Consider the following 24,137-nt stretch of genomic DNA (forward strand, 5'->3'; position numbering starts at 1 on the left):
TGTGTATATGTATATGTTCCATGTAAGCATGTGTAGACCAGAGGTCAATGTCTGTTTTCCTTGTTCACTTTCCAACTTTTTTTTTTAACTGAATTTTTCACTGGGGCTTGCCAATTTAGTTAATCTGGTCAGTAAGTCCCAGGATCTTCCATCTCCATCTCCAGTGGCATTACAGGCCTCCCTTGCCTTTTATTTTCACACAAACATATATACAAATACATACACACAGCTGGGTGGTTGGTGGCGCACGCCTTTAATCCCAGCATTTGGGAGGCAGAGGCAGGCGGATCTCTGAGTTTGAGGCCAGCCTGGTCTCCAGAACAAGTTCCAGAACAGTTTGGGCTACACAGAGAAACCCTTTCTCAGAAAACAAAACAAAACATTATAGGTTCTGAGGATCGAACTTTGGTCCCCATGCTTGCTCAGCAAGAGCCCTCTCCCCAGCTCCGAGACCCCCAGGACATCTACTGTCTCTGTGTTGTCCCGACTAGGATAAAGTGGTAAGAGAGTGAGAACTGAACAGTAAAATATGGGTAACATTCAGGCAAGTACAGTCAAAGGCAGCTACCATGAAGATTCAGACACCAGGACCACTGGTGGGAGGGTGTGTGACTTGGTAGCCCGAAGACAGCCTAACTCAGGGAGGGGTGCAATTTTGTTTTGTTTGTTTTGCTAATTGTACTCCATTGTGCAGCCTGCCTCTGTCTCCTTCCAGAGCTCAGAAAGAGCAGAAGCAGCTGCTCTCAGCAGGTGCTACAGAGCTTACATCAGTCCCAAGAGCAAACTTCAGCCTGACCTTCACCCTCTCCCCATCCTTCCCCATGCCTGTTGCATGGCCCCGGGGTCTTCCGTGTCTAAACTCATACCTTTTGGCACAATGGGGTTTCTCTTCCTGCTTGGGTCCTGCTGATGTCAAGGCAAGGATTCCTGTTTTCTCAGCTAGACACTTCTGAACGGGACCTACTTGTCCATGTGTGTCTCTTGTTCTCTAGCTGTTGGTCTTCTCAGACTGAGTCTGGTCACCCATGATAGGGACTTTCCAGGAAGCCTGTTGTCACCTGGCAGCACTCTGTCAAATCTGCGTTTTGGGAAGAACCCTAGCCGCCCAGCAAAGAACCATTTGCTCCTTCATCTAAGAAGACACTTGCTAGGATGTCCACCAGATCTGCTCTTGGGGAATCAGTAAGGAAAAAGAATCAAGGCGCCTGCCAAGGCCATCCAAGCTGACTGGAGTGTCCTCTCCAAACTGCCCCCCCCAATCTGGTCCCAAACACAAGGAGTCTAGTTGGGGGGTGCTGGCCAAAGGGATGCTTTTGTGGAAATCTGCCTGTGTCCCCCTTTCTTCAGGGCCACTTTCAAAATAGACTGGAAAGAGGAGAAAGAATGGAGGCTTCTCTTCCTGGCCGGAGCAGAGGCAAAGGGCTGGACCAAGCTATCTGGGCAACAGGAATCCCCGACAAGAGCAGAACAGCCCCTGTTTTGCTGGCTCAAGGCCCCATCTGGACTTGTTCACCCCAGGACAGAAGGCACCTTAATCACCAATCTCAGGAGAAGCAGGGAAGAGGCTTGGGACCACTGCCAGCAAACCTCATCCTTTCCCCCTCCTCTCATTTCTCCAGGAGACTCATGGGCAGCTCTGCCAGACCCGGCAGAAAGAGTCTGGCAGCATCTTATGAGGGTACGGGGAACAGAGGACCCCAGCGGAGGGCAACTGATGACCCCTCCCAAATAGGGTGCAGTTCTCTCTTTCTATTTAGGGGAAGTGGGCCGTTAGGGGAAGAAGAGTCTGGGTTCACAGTTCAACTGCAGTAGTGGAAAAGCCGGCCCAGTGGCTTGTCCGTGCAAAGCGCGGGCCTAGAGGGGCAGACGCAGTGCGTGGGCACCGCGTGGTGCAGCCCATGTGCTGGGACAGGGCGCGGGCACGGGTGGGATTGCATGGTGCGGGCGCAGTGCGGGTGCCGGCGCGGGCGCGACGTGTGTGCGAGCGGAGCCGCGGTGCGGGTGCAGGGTGCGGGCGCAGTGCTCGTGCAGGCGCGGGCGCTAGTGCAGGTACAAGGCGCGGGTGCGGTGTGTGTGCGGGTGCAGGCGTGTGTAGGGTGCGGGTGAGGCGCGTGCAAGGGGCCGCGGGCGGGGCGGGCGCGGCGGCGACAGCGGCGCCCGCGCCTCTGCGCGCGTAGGTGTGCGGCGCGCTCCTGGCGGGGACAGAGCGAGCAGATCTCGCGTGCGCTCGCCGCCCGGCGCAGCCCAGCCCGGCCCCCGCCCGGCGCCGCGAGCCGAGGTGTCTCCCGCGCCCGCGCCCGTGTCGCCGCCGTGCCCGCGAGCGGGAGCCGGAGTCGCCGCCGCCCGAGCGCAGCCGAGCGCACGCCGAGTCCGATCGCCGCCGCCATGGCCACCACGGTGACCTGCACCCGTTTCACCGACGAGTACCAGCTATACGAGGATATTGGCAAGTAAGAGCCTCGGCGCGTTCGGGCTGTCCGCAGACCCCGGGGAGCGGGGACCCCATCGCCGCCAGCTCCGCGCGCACTGCGGCCCCGCGCGCCCCCGGCTCCTTAGGGCTGCGGGCCCAAGCTCACTGCCCCGTGCCGCTCGGACCCCCGAGCCTCGGGTTCTGGACCCCTGCTGCCCCACCGCAGCACGTTCGGCCCTACCCGTGCCATAGCTTGGCTGGGACCGAGACTCGGGGATCTGGACTCGGCGTGGCGGGGGCGGCAGCAGGTGTCCCCTGAGCGCCGGGCAGACGTGACGCATTTGGCGGCGGGGAGGTCAGAGACAAGCGATACGCGGGGGGCGGCTGCCAGGCCTAGAGTGCCCGAGGGGTCGGCCATGGCCCCAGGGGGTCGTCCACGGTCCTGTCCTCACCCTGTCCTCACCCCCACCCAAGCGGCTGGCGGTAGCGGTGGCGGACCCGCTCCGTGCCTGCTCCTCGCGTGGCCCCATCTGCTCTGGGGGAGCAGCGTGGGAGCAGCTTCTGCCTTGGGTCCCTTGGGGAATCTGGGTTCTGGAGGATTTTTTTCCCCCAGATTCTTCTGGAAACAAGAATTTGGAGGGGGTGGACGAGGTCAGGGAGCCAGGATCAGGCCATGGGGTGGGGGGTGAGAGAATGAAGCCCGGAACCAGTTGGGCCTCTGATTTCAGGGTCATCGAGGCAGACAGAGGTTGGCTTCTGGTCCGTTTTATTTTATGTTATTTTTTTTTCTCCTGTGATGGAGGGCTGGGGGAGGGACTCTGAAAGCGTATTTCGGGTAGGGCCTCGTGGGGAACAGGTGCCCTGGCGCAAAGACCTGCTCCGCAGCACGAGCAATATGGGGGTTAAGCTACGGTTTAAAGCGTCCAGACCTGCCTTTGCCCCTAGGGTACCTGAAACACCAAAGTCCCCCAGGAGCCTCGTGTCAGGCCTGGAGCTTCTATCTGGGGTTTAAGGTGACTGCAGGGGCATCCTTAGGTGCTAGCTGCATAACTCCAGAGCTGGGTCCTCCTTCCCACTCCCTGTCCCCTCCCCCATCCCTCCTGCACCGTGGGGGCGCTGGCGAGATTTCCTCTTACACATCCAGCCGCAAATCCTTTTTCCCCCTTTACTAAAAAAGCGTCTGAAAGCTTGTGGTGGGCGAGGGACGCTGATCATTGATAATTGTGGAGGGCCCAGCTGGAGGAGTGTGGGGGTGTGTGCATTCCCCACTTCTTCCTGCACGTGCCCAGAGGATTTGGGTCAGGCCTGGGGGGGTGGCGGTGAGGAGCCAAGTGGAGTGGCAGGAGGAAGCCTATGCCAGATTGCAAGGACCGAGGCTGGGTGGAACTGAACAGCCATCCCGGCACTCCTTCTCCAGGGCCATATTCCTCTCATACTTGGAGTCATTGAAGAAGCTACCAGTAGCCAGTGGGGGCTGTACTCTGTGAGGAAGAGGTGATGGCTGAGAGTCCTCAGGTGGGGGTGAGACAGCCTCGAGGTTATGGAGGGGGCAACCCTTCAGACCTTCTTGATGCTTAAAGAGGGGTCTTGCCCATTTCCTCAACAGCTGTCTTGTGCTGCCGGGGCAGGCAGGTGGCGGTTGCCAAAACAGAGCGGTTGGAAGTCTCTCCTTCCTAGGGAACCTACTTGCATCCTGTGTGCCCAGGAGCCTGTATCCCCACACTGGGCCTCTTGGTATCTTCCGAAGTCCATGTCAAGAGACCATAACCTCCAGGTCACCTAGCTGGTCTGCATCTCCACCTTGGTGCAAGCTGTCCTGTGCTGATCAGCAGCATAAAGTGGTCGCTGCCACCCCCGCTGGGGAGTGGAGGCTGAAGGGTGACATTTGCAGTAGGCACAGGTGAGAGCTGAGACTGCCAGCTCCTCCTTAGGTACAAAAGAATGAACACTCACCCAAGTGTGGGGACGCCACACAGGTGCCAGGGTGAGACCCAAGCCTGGTGTGGAGAGGCCAGCTAGTCAGGAGTGGTCATCTCAGCCCAGTGTACCTTTGTGGAGACTGCTGGATGCCAGGCCCCAGGGATGGGCAAGGAGAGGAATGAAGCGGATGTTGCCCTCAGGATAAACTGTGGGAGCTCACCAGTTCCCCTAACCCCCCTCCCCCCTGTAACCATGTTGGCTAGTTGTTGACGGTGCCTGCCTGGGGCACAGCTGGTGCCGCTCCACAGCCCCAGGTAGACACATCCAAGTTTATTTAAAGCTGTAGCTCCTGGCTTCCAGTCAGGAGATGCTGAGTCCCCTGCTTGGCCAAAGGGTTGGTTCCAGGCCCACAGCTGCTCTTGGTTGTCTGGTGGCAGCTCTGGGCTTTCTCTCCGATCCAGACCTCTCCTTCCCCAGGCCTGGGCAGCAGGTGGGCTGGCAGAGGGGAATGGCTCTCTGGGGCACTGCCTGTAAGACACCTCAGCGTGTGTCTTTCTTTGCAGCTAGTTCTTGCCTGGGGGTTCATAGGCTGGGATGCAGATACCATGAACCCAGTGTCCCAGAGCAAGGACTGCAGAGTGGGGGAGTTCACGTGGAGCTGCATTAGGGTACTTTAAATTATTTTCTTATTGGATATGTTTTAAAAATTCAGAAACCCTGGGAACAATAAACATTGGTGTCTCTTTTTTCCCAGAACTGACAGTTGTTCATCACTTTTTCTTAAAATCCTGTCTTAAAATTATAGCAAGTAATGCATTACAAATAAATATTAAATAGCCCGCTTTCTCCTCTCTTGGTTCAAGCACTCCCTTCATATCCCTATCAACACATGATCATTCCCAGGTTTCTCATAACTTGATGTGAAAATCCAGAGCTGATTCTGTTAGGATTGTCTTGCAGACATCCGTGGCTCTGACAGGCCGTGACCGTGGCTGCCACGTGGTGATCGTGGTATGGGCACCATGTATTATCTGCTCTGCCTCTCACGGAAATCGAGGCTGCCCCCTTCCTGTTCCGCCTCCCTCGTCACATGACCAACTCTGTGCACATGGCTGCCGGTGCAAGGGATGAGAGTTACTTGGGTGTTTGCCCCTGGTGGTAGGGTTCCTGGTGAGGCTTTACTATGCCTTGCCGTGCCCACTTCCAATGGCTCCCAGCCCGATGCATCAGCCCTGGCTTTGGCTGATAGGAAGTGCCGACGGTAGAAAGTGCATCAAGTTCTGTATTAATGCATGTGAATTTTCCACTTTTTGAGGACGGTTGTCTTGTTAAAATATAGGTGGTCTCCTTGGAGAAAAGCACTTCCGTAAGGTTTGGATATAATTTGGGGGTTCGTGGACACACATACTTTTTGGGAGAGAGGGCATTGGGATCTTGGCCTATAGATTAGTTCCTATTTAATATTATTTTTATGGCAGCATCTATGGTGACTCGCTACCTCACTAAACCTGGGCTGTGGCGACCACCCTTGACCTTCAACCCAGAGAATGGCCACCATTCTTGGCCCCACCCCCTAGGCCCTGACTGACCTTAATATGTCCTTGACTTCGTCTCCTGCCCCCAGTCAGTGTCCCTTGCAGGCTGGGGTGTCTGTGCGCTGCCTGCTGTTGCTGGTTCTTCTGACCTGCTCTGGACCACTGGGTGGCCTGCTGGATACTTAATAAACTTAGGATGTTCAGGGCAGCTCAGCGTTGGATGCTACCTTGTTCTGGGTTGGGTACAGGAGGAATCTTGTGTTTCCTCTCGTGTTGGCTTTCTCTCTCCTGCCTCGGAGGACCCCACATCCTTTCTGCCTCAGGGCCTTTGCTAGGGCTGCCCCCCATCTGTTTGTGCCCACCGCGCCACCTACACTGTTCTGCGTTGTCTTGGGTGCCCTGGGCCTGGACTACTTGCTCACATGAAAGCAGAGGCTGGGACCCCTGCCTGGGAGCTGAGTCTCAGGACTTGGCCAGAGTGGGCTTCACATCATCTGAGGGGATGGGATAATTGGACCTCTGGCCTGTGCCTAATGGCTTGCTCTTCTTGATTCTCTAATATAGGGTAATTTAAAAAGAAATCGCACATGCTGGCTTTGCTGGCAAGATGCGCATTAAGGTGACGCTAGTTTAGTTACTATTTAATGGTATTTTTATACCATAACCTACTTTGCTGGGAGCTAAGAATACATCTGCATGCCTGCCACCGAACTCTGTTCTGGTGACAGTCGCTAGCTGTCACCAGTGCTTGTTATATTAGCATGCTGGATCTGCAGAACAGGTACTGTGGTCCTTCCTAGTTTACAGGGGAGACAGTGAGGGGCACAGAGAAGGTCAGGGTTTCCATCGAGGGGTTTGTTCTGAAATCCAGTTCTGCTCATGGCAGCTGACAAAGCCACTGTGTTCTGTGCTTCACAAGTATTGACACTCAGCTGGCAGACTCTTGGCTAGCCTGTGCCCCTCAGACCCCAGGCTCCTGAGGACCGCGACCGTCTTCCAGCAAGTGGCTTGTCATGCTATCCTGTGCATTCTCAAACCCAGGACCCTGTCCATATTTCCTTTGTGAAAATGTCACTTCTTTCTTCACCTCTCCCTAACCACTAACACTCTGACCCCATTCGAGACCAGCAGGACTTAGAATTTTATTTTATTCATTAAATAAACTGGGGTAATATAGTATCATTATGAAAAAAGTCAAGTAATACAGAAATCTATGCAGTAGAATGTGACCTTTTGAGAAAGCATGACTGTCAGCGTAAGGGTACATGTGTGTGTATAACTGTAGTAATACACATCTATTTCATGTTCATAATTTGAGAACAGGCAGGCTCTCCATGTATGTAGCTCTATGATTTTGTTTATCCTGACATGTCTCCATAGCCACTCATGTCAGAAAGCCGGCCTTCTGCCCTGATGTTCATGTGTGCGCAGAAGTGAGGAATCTTCCTCCGTCATTCTCCACCCTAGGACTGACACAGGATCTCTCCCTAGGGCTAGAGTATTGGGCCATAAGCCTCGGGGACCCTCCTGTCTCTCTCCCCCACAGCACAGGGAATAAGGCACACATAACCAAACCCAACTTTTCCCCTGGGTGCCGGGGAGCTGAACTTGAGTTCTCATGCCTGCGTGGCAAATGCTGTACTGAGCCATCTTCTCTGTGGTTTTGGAGCCTGTCCTGGAACTAGCTCTTGTAGACCAGGCTGGTCTCGAACTCACAGAGATCCGCCTGCCTCTGCCTCCCAAGTGCTGGAATTAAAGGCGTGCGCCACCACTGCCCGGCTAGAACATCTTTCGAATGGGCACGGACTGTGCCTGCTTAGAAGAGAGATGGCTGTACAACCATCAGCCGTCTTTTCAAAACCAAAATTTGGCACCAATCCTGTGATAAGTGGTGGAGAATGAGAAGACCCTTTATTTGAAGTCAGAGCCCAGTTTGTCGTTAGGAACATGGATGGCGCTGAAGGAGGGGCTGTGTGCTCAGTGTAGCTTTGAGCTCTGGGAGGGAAATCCTTGTCAAAGTCCAGGTCATTGGTACTCCGGGAGCTAAGGTCTCCCTTGAAGGAGCCAAAGTACTTATTCTTGTATTTTTTCTCTTTCTGAGACTTCCCCAAAGTGGAGGGCAGGGAGATTAAGAGTCGGCATGGATCCTCCCCGAACACAGCAAGGAGTTAATTTAGTAGAAGGACTGAGTGGAGACCCAGTGCAGGCTCCAGCCCTAGGAGAACCTCCTTCAGCGTGTGTCTCCTGGTCCAACAAGACCTGTGGCCTTTCCGGAAATTTTAGATATAGCTCTAAACCTAACCCCGCTTTTCCAGCTCCTTTACAGACCAGAGATCTGATGTGTTCGTGGTGAAGCATCTGGTTTGCTCTTCTCTTTTTGAGACAGGGTCTCAGATAGCCCAGACTGGCCTTGAGCTTCAGCTGGTCTCGAACTCTTGATCCCCCTGAGCGCTGGGACTACAGGCTTGAGCTACCACACCCAGCTTTGGGAAGCATCTTTTACAGCTGAAATGGGATGCATTATGTATCAATGTGGTTTTTCAAGCATTATCATATGGGCATAGTACATCCAAGCTTATATTTTAGGCACATGAGAATCTGAATTTATTGGCAATAAAAACATCTTTTTCTGCCAGAGGTGGCGTTACCAGCTGCATTATTTCCTGGGTTAGAGTCACAAACTTGATCAGGGCTTTTCTGCCTTTGGACAGGATGCTTTAGTATTGGCATAATGATCCTGAGATAACGAAATTGGGGTTCTTTGTCAGACTAGATACACATTTCTGTTGAGTTCTAGAACAGATTGGTAAGAGCCAGGCAGTGATTTAAGTTTGCGTTATAGGAGAGCTCAAGGTCCACGGTTGCACAGGGCTGAACTTTGAACCCCTCTGACATTGTCTTCATATTTTGTGGGCAGCGCCTTAAGCCTAGAGCGGAGAGGTGGGCTCTGCCCTGGGGGAGATGCCAGCTGTTACGGCGTGCTGACGTGTGAGTCCGTGCTGACGTGGGCGTCAACAGTGCCTTTTGCAGCAAGGAGCCAACATACTCAACGGCTTAGGACCATGTAGGTAGCAGCAGTAGCTCAGCAATGCCATGGGCCATCCAAGCCTTACTCTGTGACTGCCTCCCAGAACCTTAACAGCCTCCCACTCCAGGCAGATGAGGGTCCTCGCGGGTACCCAGATGGCTAAGTGGTCTGCAGACGCTGCCATTGGAGAGGCACATCCACGGGCTTCCAGCCTGTAGGCGACTTGCAGCCTCCCGCTATCTTGTAATGGAATACTTCCCATTATTTCCTGCACATTAAGGGACTTTGATGCCCAGAGTCTGGAGGGTTTGGTCCAGATCGTTTCTTAGAGGACTTGGTGTAGTAGAAGCAAGGTCTGTGGAAGGAGACTAGGGGAGTAGTTTTTCACCTGGGCAGGGGGTGTCTCAGCTTCACCCCAGCCCATCTCATCAGATAAGGGGGGGAACACCAGGAAGTCACCTCATCAGATAAGAGAGGGGAACGCCAGGAAGTCTGCAAACTTCCCAGGTGGCTCCTTGTTCTCTGAAAGTCTCACTAACAGCATTTGGAGCTTTCGTGTTTTCTGTTGATGCACAATGACATGAGTCCCAACCCTATACATGCATCTAGAACAGCACCGTCTGGAAGAAGGAAAGCCTAGTCACACAGGGAAGCTACTAGTATGATTTACAATTTTCTAATACTAAAAAAAAAAAAAAACAAGAGAAAAACAGTAAACAAATTTTAATAATTTATTTAACATATATTCTTAAATATATTTCAACATGTAATCTATGAAAAATTATTACATATTTTGCATTCCTTTTTTATACCGTGACTTTGAAACCCGCTGTGATTGTACACTCATGGCGTGTGTCAGCTTGGAGCAGCCATAGGTCAAGTGCTGGTGTTAGCCTGATGTTAGTGGTTGTCAGACTGGAGGTTTGAGGGTGGTAGTTACAGTCTGCTCCTGATTTCTCCCCTCACCGTAGACTTGTTCATTCATTGTACAAATCTGATTGCATGTTCACCATCTGCCAGGATTCTTCTGGCTGCTCGGAAAATAATAGTGAGCAAAGCAGCCAAGGGTGCCTGCCTCCTACAGGGGAGGGACATGGGTAAAAGACATGGCTTAGCAAACCACCTTCTAGGGCAGTGTGTGATGGGCACCTGCTAGGGTGACACGTGATGGGCACCTGCTAGGGCGACTCGTGATGGCCACCTCTTGGAATCTGGGAGCATCAGGTCAGAGGAAGGGGTGCATCTGTAGATAGAGTAGTAGGGTCAAGAGAAAGGAAGGCTAACCTCTATTGGACCAGGAAAGACAGAGGTGGCGTTACTACCCACAGAGGGGAGTACACAGAAATATGAACGGTTGTGTGCCGACGGTTAGATAACCTAGGTGAACTTGAAAGATGCCTAGACAGACACAGACTACTGGCTCAAGATGGACTAGAAAATCAGAATAGACCTGTACTAGAGGTTGTATTAGTGATTCACCATGGCCTCCATGGTCGTCCCAGTTGACTTCAGTCAGTAATGATGCTAGACCATGGTAGTATCCTAATGTTAGAAGGAATTAGTTAGACACTGATGTTAGAAGAAAACTACAGAGGAGTGTCCTTTACAATATAAATGCAACCTCCTAAACAAATTAATAACACTAACCTCTCAAAACACGAATAGACGATACAATATGACAAGTAGGATTTATTTTAGAAATGGCAAACGCTGGTCTAACATTCAGAAAGAAATTTCTCTACTAGATGGTGTGGATAGAATAAAAAGAAAACACTAGAACCATCCCAGTGGATACAGAGAAACCATTTGCATTGGCTACGTAAAATTTTATGTGTGTATGTGTGTGCAGTAATGTGTGTGTACATGTGTGCATGCTGTGGTGTGTGTGTACATATGTGCATGTTATGGTGTGTATGTGTGTATGTACACATGTGCATGCTATGGTGTGTATGTGTGTGTACATGTGTGCATGCTGTGGTGTATGTGCATGTTGTGGTGTGTATGTGTGTGTGTACATGTGTGCATGCTGTGGTGTGTGCGTGCATGCTGTGGTATGTATGTGTGTGTACATGTGTGCATGCTGTGGTGTGTATGTGTGTGTGTACATGTGTGCATGCTGTGGTGTGTATGTGTGTGTGTACATGTGTGCATGCTGTGGTGTGTATGTGTGTGTACATGTGTGCATGCTGTGGTGTGTATGTGTGTGTGTACATGTGTGCATGCTGTGGTGTGTATGTGTGTGTACATGTGTGCATGCTGTGGTGTGTATGTATTGTGTACATGTGTGCATGCTGTGGTGTGTATGTGTGTACATGTGTGCACGCTGTGGTGTGTGTGTACATGTGTGCATGGTGTGGTATGTATGTGTGTGTACATGTGTGCACGGTGTGGTATGTATGTGTGTGCAGTAATGTGTGTGTACATGTGTGCATGGTGTGTATGTGTATGTACATGTGTGCACACTGTGGTGTGTATGTGTGTACATGTGTGCATGCTGTGGATTCACATACGTGCTGGGGCCAGAGGTTGATATCAGATACCTTCTTTCATTGCTATCCGTCTTAGTTTTGGGGACAGGGTCTCTCACTGAGTCTAGAGCCCATGCCTCTCGAGACAGGTGGGCCAGTGAGCTCTAGGAATCACCTGCCCACTCTCCCTCCTCTTCCCAGAGCTAGGGCTATGAACATACAGCCTTGCCCACCTTTTAAGTGGGTGCTTGAAATCTGAAGTTAGGTCTGTTTGCACGGCAGGCACTTTTACCAAGCCATCTCCCTGGCCCCTCTGTTGGTTATTTTCCCATTTCTGTAACAGAATACCTGGCAGAAGTAGCATAAAGGAGGGGGACTGATTTGGGCTCACAGCTCCAGAGGATTTCAGTCCATCATGTGTGGGAGTGTGGCACAGTGGTGTTGGGAGCATGAGTGGAGCCCCCACTTCTTCATAATACCTATAAGCAGAGCTTAAAGGAGCCAGCTCTGGGCTTTCATTTCCAAGACCTGCCCCTAGCGTCTTCCTTCCGCCAACCGGATGCCACAGACAGTGCCTCCAGCTGGGACCAAGCCTTCAACACAGGACCTGTATGCTGAATGCAAGTCTGCATTCAAGCCGTATCGGTATTTGACAAAATCATATACTCTTTCTTGACTTAAAAACAGAACAAAGATATTGCAAACTGGAGTAGAAGGAAGCGTCTTTAACTTGACAGAAGGTGTTTGTGAAAATCCTCAGTGACATCACCCTTATTCATAGATCACAGCGCTGAGGTGGCCAGGGATATTTGTGTGAGAAAAAAATATTAATCAGATTGGAAAAAATAGATAAAACTGGTTGCAGATGACTCAATCTTGTACAAAATTTTAAGAAATCCATTTAAGACTGTTAGAGAAAAAAAATCAGCTAATTTCAGTATAGTGCTACAAAAGTCCGTCATAAGTCATCAAATGAAATACTGTGCTGAGTTTTACAAAAGAGGAGTTGGGGGTAAGGCCAGTGGTGCCTAAGGCCCTGGGTTCAGTGCCCACTACCACAATGAAAAATGCAAAAGAAGAGAAGAATTTGTACATTGAAAGCCACAAACCACGTATTTTGTAAAGACCAAAATAAACGGAACAGCACCTCCTGGTCATGGGTTACGGCTTACGACTATTAAGGGCTATGTCACCACCTTTCCATTCCTGAAACTCGATACTGCAGGAGGCTGGCTTATGGGAGATTGACTGCTGCTCAGTTCCTCAGAAGTTGCAGTCCTTGGTCACTGGCCTGGTTGCTTCTGGGCTCATGCGTGGTGCAGCAGACAGCCATGACGGGCGCGGCAGCTGGAACAAAGGGTTTTACCTCAGTGCTCACAGGAAGCAGGAAGAGGGCAGAAGCGCCTCTTCTTTCCCAGCCTCCCACCCCTGTGAGCTCCAACTAGACCCCATTTTCTACTTCCTACCACCTTCCAGGGATATGTTCACACTTTGAGACACATTGATAAGTTAGAGCCTCAGAATCCCTCAGGCCCCCAAAGCCTGTCAGCCGCCCCCAAGCCTTGAGGTCCTTCAGATTCAAATCACAGCATGATGGTCCAAATTTAACTACAGAGCCTTTTTGGTGTTTAATTTTTGCATCTTTGAGACAGGGTTTCTCTGTGTAGCCCTGGCTGTCCTGAAACACTCTACATACCAGGCTGGCCTTCAGTCACACCTGCCTCTGCCTCCCGAGTGCTGGGAATAAAGGTATGCACCATACCCGGTTTAACCAGAGTTTCAATATAACACCCGGAAGAGTCCACAGTCCTTCTTTCAACCAAACTTGACAAATTTGTCCTAAAATTTACATGAATTTTAGGAAATTTGAGGGGTCCAGAATAACCAAAATGGCCGAGCAGTGGTGGCGCATGCCTTTAATCCCAGGTGGATCTCTGTGAGCTCAAGGCCAGCCTGGTCTACAGAGAAAGTTTCAGGATAGCCAGGGATACAGATAAGTCATTTTTTGAAAAAAACAAATGAATTAAAAAACAGAATAACTAAAACAAAAGAAAAATATTGGAGGCTCCAGTATCTTGGTTTCAGAACGACAAAAATAAGAGCTATCAGGACATTGTAACATTGACAGAAAGATAACGCAAGACCAGTGAATCCAAACTGAATGTCTGGAATACATTTGTACTTATATGCTTGGTTTTTGTTTGGTTGTTTTGGTTTTGCTGGTACTGTGAACTGAACGCGGGGCCTTGTGAGTTCGAGCCAGTCACTGAGCTACCTCCTGCCCAGCCAGTCCAGTGGGGGAAGAATCACGTCCCATTCAACAAAGGTCAACAACCTGGGTCATTGTTCATTGTGGTGGGACATGTCTGCAAATCCCATAACTGCCGAGACTGAGGCAGGAGGATTGTGAGTTCAGGATGCACAGAACAAGACTGTGTTTCAAAACAAAGTCAAACCGTATCCAGATGCAAAAGAACGAAGCTGAAACTGACACCATACAAAATGATCTCAAGATGGGCCGTAGGTTAAAATGTAGGGATAAAACCATAAGGCGCCCAGGTGGAAAGGGAGTGAGTCTGTGTGGCCTTGAATTAGGCAACAGTTGTTCAGACACAACACTAAAATAGGAGCAACGAAAGAAAAACAGGTAAATTGGATTTTGTCAACCTTAAATGTCTGTGTTTCAAAGGCTATGAACAAAGAAGGCTGCTGATGGGATGGGAGGACAGATTTGGGAAACCATGTATGTAAGAGTTTGTGTGCAGAATGCTTACGAGCCCTCACCACAGCAAAGTAAATAGCCCAGCTTTTCAAATGGCTGGACTGGGCCCGCTCTGCCTGCGAGCTTGGCTCAGCAGAGGCAGCCTCACCATCATGGTGAGCTTCATGCCAAAAGAGACTGTGTTTAAAAAAAGAAAAGAAAAAAGTGGATGGCAAAGTTTTCCTGTGGCTTCCCCATGCACATGCAGGCTTCACACCCACCTCTCTCCCAGCCAGGGCCCACTGGCTGTGGTCCACATGTCACTGATCCTCAGTTGGCGGGTGTGTGTGTGTGTGTGTGTGTGTGTCTGTGTCTGTGTGTGTGAGGTGACTGACTGCCACGGGGTAGAACGTGGAGTATTGAAATGTGAAACTTAGATCATGGCAATGGATGCCCGCTATGTGAATATATTACAAGCCATCGGGTCACACACTGGGTGAGTTGTTTATATGAATTATATCTCAGGAAGCCCTAGGGTCTCCCTTAATATGCAGGTCTCCCAAAAAGGAGGTGTGAACGGCCCAACTCTGTCAAACCAGCTTCCCCTGTGAAGCCTTCACAGACAGCTCAGTGAGAAACACTGTTGTCACCAGAGCACCTGACAGGTGCCTGGTGACCATGTCTCTAAACTTAGCCGTTCCTTGGGCCTCTGCCTAATGTGAGCTCAGTCCGGAGCTCAGGCCCGAGGCACGGCAGAGTCAGGTTCCCACTAGGTGAGAAGCGTCTAGGATCTGGGATCTCCTCGGGGCAAAGCCAGGAACTGAAAAGCTCGAGCTGACTATGGAAGACTCACGCTACACCCGTCCTTTCTAGAGACAGGGGAGGGTGAGGACGAGTCTGGCTGGTTCCATTCACTTCCGGAATGGCCCTTCCTGGAGGTTCTACTTCCAGGGATCCAAATGTCGCCACCGTGGCTCCGCCACATCCTACTTCCTCCCAAGTGTTGCCCCGCTTCCCACTGCAGACACTTGTCCTTGTGACCTGTCACTGTGCACTTGTCTCTCTCGGAGGCTTGGGCCTCCCAGGACACATGTCTGGCTCGCCCTGAAAGTCAGCCGAGGATCAGTGAGATGCAGATCAGAGTTTGTAGGCACTGGCTGCCTTGCAGGACCCTGGCTGGATGGCAGGATGGGAGGTGGGTCCCATGGGCTGTGTGCCTGGGTCGGTGAGAACGTGGTGTCATGAGGCCACCATGGACTGGATATACACCCGACTCAGATCTCATCATGTCCCCAGAAACCAATGTAGCCTGTCTGCTCTCTGCAGAGATGAAGACCCTCACCAATCCAGGAACCCTCTGTTTCTTCCCCTTCTTTCTTCATCTCCTGTCATAAAAGCCTCCAGAGACTGGGGGAGACTCTCCTTCCCCCAAAGTCCCCCCCCCCCCAGATTTATGGTTCTGGTGCTCCCCTCCCAGTTCCTCTGCAGGCTCGGGTTCATTTTATCTTTACATTGATTGGAATTCATCTTCACCATGGCAGACATGATAGATAACTTGTCTTGTTGGAAGGACATCTGTCTCTTTCTCTGTGGCAAGGTAGCCTCCAAGGTGCTAGAGCTAGGGAGGGACAGAGGCTGCCTGCTCTGGGTGTGACTTCAAGGGCCTATAGGAAAAGCTTATCCCATCCCTGGTGGTTTTTAGTTCACTGTTTACTGCCTGGAACTATTATAGGTTTTCCCCTTTGAATCTTTAGTGCTTGTTGCCAGAGGCTAACGTTTGACTGGTCTCACAGTATTGTAGGGGTTCTCCTTAGACCTGTATTTTAAGAGCTGGGAATATAGCTCAGTGGTAGATGCTTTCTTGATGTGAGAGGCTCTGGATTCCACCTCAGCACCACACGACCAAAACAGAACATTTTAAAGTGCCAGTTTGTTTCATTTCTTTTACTAATTTTTTAAATTTTAATTGATTATTAAAAATATTTTATTTAATAATGAATTAATTTTATTTATTTATGTGTATGTGTTTTGCCTGCATATGTATCTGTGCACCCCTTGTGTGCAGTGCCTGTGTGCGTGTGGAGGGGTGGGGTGGTGCAGAAGAGGACTTTGGATCCCCCAGAAGTGGAGTTACAGATGGTTGTGAGCTCCCATGTGGGAGCCGGGGATCAAACCCAGGTCCCCCAGAAGAGCAGCCAGTGCTCTCAACCCGTGAGCCATCGCTCCAGCCCACTTTCATTATTTCTTAAAGATTTCCAGAGACATGGCCACGTATACCACTGGAACATTTCTTTGTTTTCTGTGGTAAAATACACATGAAATTTAGCCTCTCGATGGCTCACGGATGTGATTCGGTAGCATCAACGACACTCACCGCCGTATGGCAGTCACCCCGTTCACAGTGCTTGCACACCAACTTCCTGTCCTCCACCAGTCCTGGCGTTCTCCATTCTACCTTCTGCCTTTGTGGCTGCTCTCCTGAGTACTTCACAAGCATGTCTTCTCACTCAGCACAGTGTCCGCCAGGGTCCCTCACGTGGGAGCATGTGCAGGACGCGTGTGTTCACCCATCGGTGGACACCTGGGGTTCATCCACCATAGGAATGACGTGGCTTTGAATGTCGTTGTGCAGAGGACATTTTAATGGACATGCGATGTGTTTCCTTCTGCAGGCTGCTGGTCTGTTTGACCATTGACGGCCTTGCATCTGTGGGTTTCAGGCTCCCACCTGTAAACAAGGAGCGGAGCCTCCCTCAGGCCCCTCTGTGGTTTCTGTGGTAACCTGGTTCTTGCAGATGAGACTTGTTGCTGCGCTTTCCTGCAGGATGGGCTGGTGCCTTGCAGTTGACATGCACACGGATCTGTGTAATGTAGAGTCCTTAAGAATAAAACAAGAAGCCATGTGGTGGTGGCGCACACCTTTAATCCCAGCACTCGGGAGGCAGAGGCAGTCAGATCTCTGTGAGTTTGAGGCCACGTCTACAGAGCGAGTTACAAGACAGCCAGAGTTACACAGAGAAACTCTGTCTTGAAAACAAAACAATAAGACAAGCAAGGTGAATCCGATTGATCCGAAGTGTCACAGATCCCTAGTCCTGAGAAACTTGCAAGGGAGAGGGACAGAGTAGACACACACTGTGGAATTGTTGCGCTCTGAATTGGGAGGCTGTGTGTTCTCAGGGTAGCTGCTGTGCAGACAGTGGCCAGCGTTCTTGAGATACCCTCCTCAGACTAGGAATGTCATGTCTCCTCGCCTGTCCTCCATGAGCCAACACGGCTTTGGCTGTCACTCTGTTCAAAGGTAATTTCAGACCCTCTGGGGTTTGATGCAATTCTTGTCTCTGCGTGGTGACTTTCCCACTGTCCCTTCCCGGGCACAGCGACGAGCAACCTCTGCCAGGAGGATGTGGCAGGCTCTGGAGTGAGGCCTTTGAAGGTGGTGGTGTGGCTGCCCCGGTGGCCTTCTGTGGGAGTTGCTGCTGGGTTGCAGCTCCGTCAGCTCACGATTTGGGACAGTTTCTTCCTCATTGGCACACATTCAGATGCTCACATCCCACAGATGTCTCAATGTCACAGGCTGCCATCCAAGGTGACCCCTTCCTGCTGCTGTGCTATTTATTAGGCCACAGAGGGGAGACTGAAGTTGTCAAGCTGGGCCAGGGAGTCATCGTACATTCCAGACTGTGTCGGCATCTTTGTCCTGACCCGTCTGCGCTCTCAACCTGCGCTTAGATGACTACTCTGCCTTTGGAGATATCTTGTGTTCCTTCAGGGCCTTCTACACATTGATGGAGCCAGGACAGGTCCCGAGGGTGCAGCGCGACTCCCACATCTACAAAGCTTAGGTTCTGGACTGTCTTAGCACAGTGGTTTTGAAGTTGTCCCTGCCAGACCAGTAGCATGGCCTTGACCTGAGAGCCCTCCTCCAGCTGGGCAGCCTGCTTAAGGGTAGACCCCATCTGGTTGTAAGAAGACCCTTCTTTCGGAGCTGGTCTGGTGCCTGGCTGCTCTTCGGGAGAGCACCTGGTGCTAAGGTAGCACTTGGAGGACATTGTGGTAGTCGAGGGTGCCTGGCATGCAAAGCAGACAGGGATCTAGGTTGAGGACACAAGCCACCCTTTGTAGAGGACCATCAATAACCGAGTGCCCTCCATGCCTATGGCACCTTTCTGGCCCTGCCCAGCCTGGCAGGCAACAAGGACAGAGCAGCATGGACAGATGCCTGGGGAGAGATGGCCGCTCCACCCCTGACTTCTCAGCGGGGAGTGTTGAGAGACCAGAATGGTGCTGCATTTCAGGCCTGTTGCTAGGCGAAGCGCCTCCTGCCGGCATCGCATAGTGCATGGGTTTTCTGCACGGGATTAGGACTGAACCTCGTGACACAGGCCATGTCTGGGGCACCTCCCAGCCCTGTCTCTGTAGTCTTCCTCCCACCTCTGTCCCCTCTAAGCGAAATGGGGTGACCTTGTCCTGCCCCCAGGCATCCCAACAAAGGGGTAGCAACAGGAGAGCCCTGAAAGTAGGCATTGGGGGAAGAACCCAAGGACGTGGAGGATCGCCAGTGGCCCTGGCAGGGCAGGGGCAGGTGGTGAGGGCAGTGGGTGTGAGGGGGCGGGCAGGTACTGGGCCACAGCACATGGAGAGATTCCAGCTGTCCTCTGAAGACTGTCACTATGGGCCTGCTGGCTTCTGGATGGTCCCTGCCCTTTCTAAGGTTAGAGTCAGGATGATGCCACCCTGTGACAAGTGTCAGCGTCCCCTGATGGGCAGAGATGGATGCACATTTGGACTCTGAAGACAGAGAAGATACAGTTCTGTCCTCAAAGGGGCCACCCTCATGTTTTGGGGACAGAAGAATGTGCTCTGTACCAAATCCTCTCAAGCACTTTCTATGTCACTACGACCATGGCGGGTTCATGCAGCATTGGTCTGAAGGGGATGAAGAGGGGGGTTCCCTCGCATAAAGGACCCCTAAGGGTCAGTAAGAAAATAGCCGAACTCCAGCTGATACATGGATGAAGCAGCCAGTGTCCACAGAGTAAGCACAGGTTTGGGTCTGTAAAACTGAGAGACGAAACAAGAGCTGGCTGCTGTCTGTCTTCCAGGTCCTCAGCCCTCTGTGTGGCGATAGGCCACCTTGCCCAGGCACAGGCTCCACTCTGCTGTGGACCAGGACTACGGCTCAGGCTGTAGGCCTGGGGGTGGGTCGGCCTTCAGTGTGCTTAAAGGCCTCTCCATGTGGGCAGTTAAGGAATGCCAGAGATGTGGCCAGCCAGAGGGCTGTCCCTAATGCTGAAAGCCAGACAGTGCTAACAGTATGGGGATTCCAACAATGAGCCCCACCGCCCTCCTCCCTCTGCTCTTACCCTTCCCGCATCCTCCCCTTCCTCCACTTCCCCTCTTCCTCCTGCCTGCTCCCCTCTTTTCTGCCTGCTCCTCTTTCCCCTGCCCTCTCTCCCCTCCCTTGCTTACAGTCTCCTCCTGCAGAGCAGTGTGTGTGTGTGTGTGTGTGTGTGTGTGTGTGTGTTAGGGGTGTCAAAATCAACCCCTCACCCAGGTGCTCAGAGTAAGGCATGTCTTGTTCCATTGTGTCCCCCAGGACCCTGAGGTATCATCGGCTAATGCTGTATGGGTTCTGGTCACTCAAGTACTGACATTTCCCTGTGTGACCAGTGCCGTCCTGTGGCTGGCACTCCTCTGCATTTGGTTTTTAAAATCCGTTTCTATCTCAGTATCCTAGAAAAATATTTCCACCTCTTTATAAACTTCACTTTGGGGCAGGCTCTTACTATGTAGCCCAGGCTGGCCTCAAACTCAGAATTGTCCTTTCTTCTCCAACCCAGAAAAGAAAAGAAAGGGTTTTTTTTTTTTCTGTTGTCGCCAGTGATGTTTTGTTTTATTAAACAGGCTTCCTTTTTAGAGTAATTTAATGCTTACACAGACAAAATGATGGGGCTCCCTTCTGTCCCTTCCCCACCCCTGTATTCATAAGTTTTCACACTGCTGTGATCACGTACTGACAGGAAACTTACAGAGGGGTTTCGTTTGGGTTCCTGGTTTAAGGGGAAAGCCTGTCTGTGCCAGGAGGCATGGCAGCGGGAACTGAGGCAGCTGGTCACATCGTGTCCAGTCAGGAAACAGAAGACCATCTCAAGAAATTCTTAAGTCTCACAGCCACCTTGTGAAGCTTTTACAACCACCACCTAGGACAGAGTGGTCAAACACCTGGAGACTGAGTAGTCAAACACCTGGAGACCGAGTGGTCAAACACCTGGAGACCGAGTGGTCAAGCACCTGGGAACTGAGTGGTCAAGCACCTGGGAACTGAGTGGTCAAGCACCTGGGGACTGAGTGGTCAAGCACTTGGAGACTGAGTGGTCAAACACCTGGGGATGTAGTAGTCAAACACCTGGGGACAGAGTGGTCAAATATCTGGGGGATGGAGTGGTCAAACACCTGGGGATGTAGTAGTCAAACACCTGGGGACAGAGTGGTCAAACACCTGGGGATGGAGCCCTCAAACACCTGGGGACAGAGTGGTCAAACACCTGGGGATGGAGTAGTCAAATACCTGGGGATGGAGCAGTCAAACACCTGGGGATGGAGTGGTACCTGGGGACAAGAGTTGTCAAACACCTGGGGATGAAGCGGTCAAACACCTGGGGATGGAGCGGTCAAACACCTGGGGATGGAGTGGTCAAACACCTGGGGACCGAGCAGTCAAACACATGAAGACCAAGTGGTCAAATGCACGAGCCTATGAGGGTGTTTCACATTCTAACCATAACACCCTCCCTGTATTCTTCTAATTTTTTATAAAAAGACTTCTGTTTTTATGTTGTGTGTATGAATGTTTTGCATATATGTACATAAGCATCACATGTATGCAGTGCCTGAGGAGGCCAAGAAAGGGCATTGTATCCACTGGAGTTGGAGTTACAGGAGCTTGTGAGCCTCTGGATGTGGGTACTGAAAACCATGTTCTTGTCCTGTGTAAGAGCAGTGTGTGCTCTTAGCTGCTCAGCCACCTCTTCAGCCCCATGTGTCATTTTTAACTAAGGTTCACAGTTGACATTAGAGGTCACCTTGTACATTCTTTGGGTTTGGATGAACGTGTTCACCATTGTCATATCATGTGGTGTCACTGCCCTAAGTGCCCTCTGGCCTCTCCCACTTCATCCCTTTCCCTGATCCCTAAACCTTGGCAACCTCTAACTTTTTTACTATCCCTGAATGTCGGGGCATGGGAACCAATCAGGGTATAGCCTCTCAGACGGAATTCTTTCATTTGGTGCCCACATCAGGCTCCTCGACGTCTTTCCATGACGCTCGTTTGTCTTTAGCTAGCATTCCGTTGTCTTCACGAACCACCATTTATGTCTATGTTCCCCATGGAGGGACTTTTGGTGGCTTCTGAGCTTTGGCAGTCTAAGTAGAGCTGCTTCCGGCATCTGTGTTCAGGATCTATAACTCCGCAGCTAGTTGGAGCACATCATCGGGAATGTTATTGTGGGCTCAGGTGGCAGAGTAGTTTTAATTATGTAGGAAACCACAAAACTGTGCCCCAAAGTATCAGGGCCTTTAATCCCAACACTTGGGAGGCAGAGAAAGATGGATCTCCGTAAGTTCGAGGCCAGCCTGGTCTACAGAGTGAGTTCGAGGCCAGCCAGAACTACTGTCTGAAAATAGAGATCTGTGTCTAGATTCCATTTTCCCTTGGGACGTCCGCTTGTTCCAGCGCTGTTGTGGACGGGACCCTCCTTCCCCGCAGGGTCTCCAGGGGCCTGAAACTGTTCTTTCCGTTCAGTGTTACGTTGACCATTTTATGATCTTTTCCCTTCCCACATCAGCCTTCAAGTGAGTTTGTCTGTAGATGAAGCTGGCAAGAGCTGACTGAGGTCAGGAACTAGGTCAGCATACCCATGATGGTTTGACACTCGTCAGTTAGTTCCATCTTCCAGTTTTTCATCTGAATTTCACCTCTTTCCCTATTAGACCTGGTGCGTGTTTTGCCAGAGATATGCCCACTTACGTTCCTTTCTGTGGTGCTGACACAAATGCTATTATATTTTAAGTTTCAAATTCCAGTGGCTTATAAGACGGCGCTTGATCTTAAACACCAGCCTAATAACCTCCAGCCCTCTGTGCCACTTGTGATGAGGTTTTTGTTGGTCGGAGGGGTTTCTGCGTAGATGCGTCATTTCTAATCAAAGATGGCTATATTTTACCATCCCCACCAGTATGATCCATATTTCCTTCCCTTTGTCTTCCTTGCCTTAGCTGGGACTTCCCAGTACGATGGCAGAGGAGAGTGGGAAAGGAGACAGCATTGCTTTCTTCTTGTGGGACAGTATCTAGATTTAAGTACGATAGAAACTGTAGGTCTTTGACAATTCTTTTTATCAAGTTGTGGACATTCTACTAGCTTCCTAGTTTGCTGAGGGGACCTCTGTGTGAATATGTGTGTGTGTGTGTGTGTGTGTGTTGGATTTTATCAAGTGCTCTTTCTGCTATCTGTATGGTTACATAATTTTTCATCTTTAATTTGTTGGTGGCATAATTACATTGATTTTGAATATGAGCCAGCCTTGTATACCAAGGGCAAGTCTTATAGGTTTCAACTTGCAGGTCTCTGTTAAGGAGTTTCAAAGCTAGTTTTTGAAAGATCGCTGCCATAGAGTTCCCTCCTATGGTCTTCACTTGGGTCGTAGTGAAATCGGCTGGCTAACATGAGTTCAGTATTCCTTTTCATTTTATTTTCTAGAAGAGATTTAGCACACTTTCCTTTTTTTTTTTTTAATTTTTGAGACAGGTCTCACAATAGAACTTTGGCTGGCCTGGAACTCTATGTAGGCCAGACTGGCCATGAATTCACAGAGGTCCTCCTGCCTCTGCCTCCCAAGTGCAGGGATTAGAGATGTGTGCTACCATGTCCAGCTTGTTTATAAGTTCTTAAATGTCTGAACAAATTCGATCATGATTATTTCTGCTTGAGAAAGCTGTAAGTTACTCACTGAGCTTCTCTGAGAGATCTAGACCTGGTCAGAATATCTCACTCTTGCTTTGGTATTGGAGACAGTCTTCCAGTGAAGGCCACACTGGCCTTGACCTTGAGATCCTTCTTGCCTGCCAAGTAGAGCTACAGGTATGTGCTACCACTGTGTGACTTTTAATGGATTCAGTCTTTCCAGGAGTGGTTACAGCTGACCTAAGTTTGTCCCGCTATGGCCCTAGGGCTGTCCACACTGTCCCTACTCACCCTTTCAGCCGGTCGACTCAGTAGTGATGGTCTTGCCTTCATGTCTGTGGGCGACGTGTCCTCTCCTCACCCCACTCTTGAGTTCCTTCAGCTCATCTGGATCTCACACTCCGATGTGGCCAGCAGTTTTTTACTGGCATTGATCTTTTTGGCTTTGTTGATTTTCTGTATTGATTTCCTGTCTACAGTTCCACAGATTTCTGCCCTCGTTTTTATTTTTCTTCTGCTTTCTTTCAATTTCTTTCTCTCTCTTGTTTATTTTTACTTATTTGTTTCTATGTATATGAATGCTTTGTCTGTGTGTGTACGTGTGCAACACACGTGTGTCTGTTGGCCACAGCAGTTGGAAGAGGGCTTCGGATCCCCTCGAACTGGAGTTAGGCTGGCTGTGCATCACAGTGTGGGTACGGGAACTGAACCTGGGACCTCTGCAAGAACAGTGAGTGCTCTTAACCACTGAGCCATCTCTCCAGTCCCTCTTTCTCATTTCTTAAGGAGAGGCTCAGGCTACTGATTTTCTATATATTTTTATAATTATATGCATTTTATGATATAAAATTTCCTCTGAGTTCCACTCTAATGACATCTGACAGTTTTTGATAAGGTCTACTTTCATTTTCTTATCAAAATATCTTTTAAATTTTTCCTTCAGCCCTTTTCTTTGATCCTTATAAAATTTAGAAACATGGCATTTAATAACTGGGTATTAGGATGTTTCAAGCTTTCTGCTATTTATTCTAGTTTGATTCCATCGCAGCCCAAATGCATACTTTGATTTCTGCTCTTTTAAACCAAGGTGTGTTTGGCCCACATGGG

At 50.5% G+C, this 24,137-nt stretch overlaps 1 protein-coding gene across 3 annotated transcripts in view; it reads left to right on the top strand.

The window, feature by feature from the left end:
• Nucleotides 1-2,045: 2,045 nt before the first annotated feature.
• Nucleotides 2,046-24,137, top strand: part of Camk2b (calcium/calmodulin dependent protein kinase II beta) — an 88,518-nt gene continuing 66,426 nt past the window's right edge. The window contains exon 1 of one of the 3 annotated variants that reach the window (XM_057771202.1): nucleotides 2,046-2,450. In XM_057771202.1, the coding sequence (XP_057627185.1) occupies nucleotides 2,386-2,450 (65 nt within the window). In that variant the 5' untranslated portion in view covers nucleotides 2,046-2,385. The remainder of the gene's footprint in view (nucleotides 2,451-24,137) is intronic. The other 2 variants (XM_057771201.1, XM_057771200.1) reach the window with 2 other exon arrangements.

Source organism: Chionomys nivalis, chromosome 6, assembly GCF_950005125.1.
Source record: "Chionomys nivalis chromosome 6, mChiNiv1.1, whole genome shotgun sequence".
In the NCBI taxonomy this organism is placed as follows: domain Eukaryota; kingdom Metazoa; phylum Chordata; class Mammalia; order Rodentia; family Cricetidae; genus Chionomys; species Chionomys nivalis.